General features: G+C 41.3%; 1 protein-coding gene across 5 annotated transcripts in view; it reads right to left on the reverse strand.

Moving 5' to 3' along the window:
* Nucleotides 1-293: 293 nt before the first annotated feature.
* CNOT4 (CCR4-NOT transcription complex, subunit 4) overlaps nucleotides 294-5,496 on the reverse strand; it is a 48,787-nt gene continuing 43,584 nt past the window's right edge. For 3 of the 5 annotated variants that reach the window (XM_010130950.1, XM_010146312.1, XM_010130876.1), the window contains 2 exons: nucleotides 1,617-1,829; nucleotides 294-845 (listed from right to left, as the gene is read on the reverse strand). In XM_010130950.1, the coding sequence (XP_010129252.1) occupies nucleotides 544-845; nucleotides 1,617-1,829 (515 nt within the window). In that variant the 3' untranslated portion in view covers nucleotides 294-543. The remainder of the gene's footprint in view (nucleotides 846-1,616; nucleotides 1,830-5,496) is intronic. The other 2 variants (XM_010131100.1, XM_010131024.1) reach the window with 1 other exon arrangement.

The raw sequence follows: 5,496 nt of genomic DNA on the forward strand, positions 1-5,496 counted from the left end.
ACAAAATCCCCTTCTAAAAAAAAAAAATCCAACATAGCGATTTCCCTGTGTAGTGCCACACTGAATGCAAAATAAATGCTAGGCCACTGCTTGCCCCACATGTTCAGTAACTTCATTTAAATTAAATACCTTTTTCATGTTTCTGCATTTGATTCTGCATTGCATTTTTTCCTCCTATTGCAGATTGACACTTTTCCACTAGGCAGAAATACTCATGTGCAAAAGACGTAAGAGAATAATATTCTCCTTAAGCGTTGAGACTGCATTTTGATTTCTCTCTCTCTTTTTTTTCCCCTTAGAATGGTCAGAAAATATTTCAAACAGTGTATTTCAAACACTGGCTCAGCAGAAACTTAACGAAAATACACGGTCATGACCCTGTGATGGCATTGCATTTGGGGGGGAGGTTTGATCAGGAACTGGATTCTTCAGAAAGAAAGATATGACAGGGAACAGTAGGGCATGGGGAGGAGTCAGGGTGGGACACTTCCTGCATTTCTAACGTTTTGGGTTTTATTTTTCTTTTTTCTTTTTCCTCCTTTCCTAATGACGATCCAGCGCTGAGCTCTGTAGTAGATCTGTGGGGGTTTTACTGGGGGGTCTGAAGGCTGTCTGAAAGCCTGGAGGTGGGGAATGGAAGCTGGTGGGGTTTGAAGGAGGAGAGTAGGGATTCCAGCTGGCTCTGTGCAGAGGGATCTGTGTGCCGAAGGGGTTACTGTGGTGCGTCTGTGATGGCGCTGCACTGGGGCCGTCCACCTCTGTGAGGGCCTGAAGAGATTTTAGCCAATGTGGAGGATTGTCATCTTGAAGGGTGTCTAAACTGTTTCCTGTAGAGGCTGGGATACCTGTGAAGAAAAAAAAAAAAAACAGGGATACAGGCAAGTTAGAGCAAAAGCAATAAGCTGAGCACAAAGGAGGTCAATTTAACCTAACAAAAAGCAACAGTGAGAAAACATGATTAGTTTATACAGAGAATGCATTTTACATTATTATATGTAATTACCCTGCCTGCAAAACATTTAACGTTAAATCCAGATAGGAGAAAAGTTCCCCCTCAGAGCACTTCTTCATAAAACACATTTGTTTCTATTAAACATCCTGCGCAAATACTGCATCCCTGCTGACATGACCTTACCACACCAAACTACCAGTACACTGCATGCTTCACCTCCTACTCTGCCTGCCTGAATCATGCTTCAGCCTCTCTACCAGGGAAACACAACCAGACAGCCTTATAAAAGAGAGCTTTATAAACAAGTGGAGTACGTCCCTTTTTAAATAATAAAGTCCAGTGAATGCCTTCAGTGCCTCAGGACCAGCGGCGCACATACCGGACATGCCATCCAGCATAAGGGACACCTGCGTTGACCCTATAGATAAGCGGTGATCCGCCTGACTGCCTGCAAAGGTCCCGGGCATGCATTGCAAAGGCCTAAGTGACACTTTGTTATACCTAGTGGTTCTACAAAAATTCCTGGACTCTTGAGGGTTTTGTGGATGGAAGCTGGAAGAGACCACCGCATACTGACTTTTTCTTTCTTCCGGATGTAAATCAGTTTGTGCCAAATACCCATTTGATGGTTTGCCAGCGGAGCTGAAGGATGAGAAACGGTTACCTGTGATGATTGCGGGGTCCATCCAGCTGCCAGGGCTGTCCCAATTCAGGCTGTCGGTGGTGGCAGTGTTGGACGTTGGTACACTGTGGTTGGCGTTGGAAGGGGAAGAAGCATTGGGCAGTCCACCAAAGTTGATGTTAATGTTCGGTAGAAGTGCCCTTAGCCCGTCCTGCCATTCCTTCATATTTAAACTCTCTACAGAACTGCTGTTGTCTGGGAGATTTACCAACAAAAAAAAAATGAAAGATAAAAAAATAAAAAGCTGAAGTTAGAAACAGATGTCCTTCTTTGGTGGGGTATGGGATTTTGTTTTTACTTTTTAAAGCTAAGCATTTAATACTTTCCCTGTCCAAAAAACTAGGATCAATGTTTATATGATTGATGATCCAAGGGGATGGCAGGTTTTAAACCAAGTGTAAAGAATGGGAGAATGATTTAACTCCTCCCCCAATTCATATTTCCCCTTTTTTTTCCCCTCATTTCAGTGACAAATACTTAAGGGCACAATGGCTCTCCCTCTGTTACTAATAGGGGAAAACCTACCAGATCCTTTGTGAGAATACCTCTGTTCCAAGCTAGATAACCCAATTTGGCTGCTTTATTAACAGGCAGCGGGCTCGAATGGGTTGTTTTCTTTGAGGTATATTAAAATGAAGAAAGGCTAGGTAGGGCTTTGCAATAGCAACCGAACATGAGGAACTAGGGAGAAGGAGGATTATAAAGTTGTTTGTTTTGTTTGTTATAGCTTGCTTATTCACAACCCTAACAGATGTTCTTTCGAAGGAAATTGTAATTGGGTTCTCATGGAGTTGGAGGGAGTGCAATTTCCTCTTGCAGTTGAAGAACAGCAGTGAAAATTCTTTAGAGACCTTTCAGAATAATTCCCGACACAGCAATATCCTCAAAACTTTGGTCAGAAGCAAACCAGCTGGGCATCAAAACAGTCAAATCTCAACTATTACCCTAAATATTTCCCTGCATGTAGTGAAAAAGGACAAAAGGGTAACACAGCTATTAACAGTTGCAGCAAATGATCCCTGAACACAAATATTAAACCATGCTGTCTAGAACGGACTCAGATTCTGTGATCCATCTCCTGCTTTAGGTATTTCAAAACAAACCAAACCACACACAGGTATCCTAGTATTTATCAGTCAATACAGCAAGTCATACTTAGTTACATCAAAGATACTTGAAAAGAAACTGCTGGGTAAGTACACTGGCAGTATGGTCTTTTTGACAAAAGCCTAAAATACAACTTTTTCTTTTAAACCATGTCTGCCTGTCTTAATTGAAGAAAGGACCTTGATGTCATCAGAAGTGTTACAGTGAGATACTTACACAATACTGCTACTTCATCAACAATGAAAGAGATTTAAGTCTGCATGGAAAATTAGGTATTACCAACTTTCAACTTTGTTGGAGAGCGAAGAAAGCAGCCTCTCTAGCAAAACCTGCCTTGGCAAGTTTTGTAAAGCTGAATGCTTAGAAATAACCAACATTTTGACCAACTACCCTTTTTGCAGCTAGAGGGGAAAAAAGCGAGTTCTTGAAATCCTGTGCTTTCATGCAGAACTTTCCTTCCCCAGGCCAGTTTGGTTTTCCTTTGTTTGGTTTGGGTTTTTTTTTTTTTTTCCACAATAAACTTTATATAAGATTCTGCTTCTGTAGAGAATTACAGCAAGCAACTACAATCACAGCAAGTCATAGCTCGGTCCATGTCACCAACTGAATCTCAAAACAAATCACTACACAAATCTGCTCTGTCCACTTTGCCTATGGAAACTATTGGAGCAATGATTTAGTTTCTAATGCTATGTGTGCCTAATGCAGCTGTTCTGGCACAAGCATCCAGCTGCATGTGTAAGTGTCCCCAGGTAGCAGGAAGACAACTGACACCTAGAATGTTCGTGTCCAGACAGGCTGATGCTGTGCATGAAGCCTGGACAGGGGTAACAGCACAGATGCAAAGACTGTACTATGAAAATCATCCTCTGTGCCTGGGCAAGTTTGCTGAATACATTTGACCACAGACTCTGGAAGGTTTAGAGTCTACTGCTGTTATCCCCACTCACTGACTGGGACTGGGGAGTCACTATTGCTCAGAGGTTACAGTGTGAGGTACCTCCATGGGGAGGACAGACAACTGCTAAGCATTCCCATAAACAAAGAAAAGACAGGTCAAAAATTAGACAGTGGAAGTAAACCCAAAAGCCTGACCATTGCTACATGCGTTATGTTACATCTAAAGATTAAGTGCTACAAGAGAAAAAAAAACAGCAGAAGCACAACTGCAGCTCTGCCTCAAGCGAGTAACCCTATGATCAGCTTTTAGTAGTTCCTTAGCACACAGATTTAATCAAGTCTCGACACACAAGTATGACTGTATCCACACACCGTGTGCAGCAACGTGTTCTGTGGAGCGTGGTGTACAAGTCACTCTGAGCGGAAAAAAAGGCCTATCTGCAATTTGTTCTGTGTTCATTTAGCATCAAGCCATAGTGCATACAACCGGCTTTTGCTTCTACTTTCATTCCTTCTGCTGTAAATCAAACCTAATTTTGTTTCCTCCAGAGCTCCCACTTTTTTTAAAGAATTTGATACAAAACGTTTTTCATTCAAACCTATGATCCTAGGGTTAACAAAAGTATTAGTCAGAAATATCCTCAATAGATACTTAAAGACAAAGCCAGTAGGACGTCATACTCGTAAGGCATGGGATAAGAAAATAAGATGTAGCAGGGCATTGGGCCACCTTGGGCTAAGAAAACATGTATTTTTACCATGTTATATTCCATAAAAAAAAAAAGACATAATTCAGCATACGTAAGAATCCAGAAAGATAGCAAGCAGTTGTGATAAAGTTTTCATGAAATAGAAGAGGCTGGCACTATCTGGTGACAAGACATTAATCTGTGAGACAGGCATGGTGTACCATGGTGTGCCCTCTCTAACACAAAACAAAAGAAAATGGGAAACAAAGGAAAACTGTCCTGTCAGTACAAAATCCACCTGGAATCACAGAAGTCGAGGTGAAAGGCCTAAAAGGATTCAGTATCTATAAAAAACTGTATTATTTACTAGCCATAAGGAAGTTTATTAAAATCTTGTGCTCCTGGGTACAAAAGTGACAAAACAGAGAATTCCAAAAGATTCGTTAACTTTCCCAGTCAGCTATATTTGTGGCAAGCTATGACAAAAACATTGCCCTCTAACACCAAAGAAAAAAAGCAAGCAACACATTACTCAGGTGTCTCTAACAGGGTTTTCCAGCTTGGCCAATAAATGCAGAGAAAGCAAAACGAAACAAAAACCCAAGCACGACTAAAATTTCACGACTTTGTCAAGACTCCCAGCCTCTAAGGAACAATGCTGCAATTAAGTTATTTTTATAATATGGGATCTGGTAAGTGATTAAAATGCAATAAGGTGTTAAAGCAGATGGGATCAATAGAGGATGCAATGCTCCACACCACTCCCTGCACTGCCCTCTGAGGCCTCAGTTACTGGCTACGATAGGTAAAACACACCCAGTAAGAAAAACTCCTCATGCAGTCCTCCTATGTGAGCAATCTCCAGGCACCATTCAGCCACACCCAAACCAAACAATTAAATCAGCACATCTTTGCTGGTGTCTGATGAGTTTTAAACAGGAGTCTAAGTGAAAATGCAAGTCTACCCCAGAGGCAGGAGTTCCTTCCACCACCTGAACAAACTAAGGATCTTTAGAAGATACTACTCATCCCTCAGCTAGTTGGTCCTTTTTGTTAATTACGTTTACGCTTCACCATGAAGTTAGTACTGCAAATAAAAAATGAGAAAAGGTTAGCTCTCAGTTAATAGAGATCTATCAAAAAAGGGCATTTCTCTATTATCTTTC

The sequence above is a fragment of the Buceros rhinoceros genome, unplaced genomic scaffold (assembly GCF_000710305.1).
Source record: "Buceros rhinoceros silvestris isolate BGI_N320 unplaced genomic scaffold, ASM71030v1 scaffold1050, whole genome shotgun sequence".
Lineage (NCBI taxonomy): Eukaryota > Metazoa > Chordata > Aves > Bucerotiformes > Bucerotidae > Buceros > Buceros rhinoceros.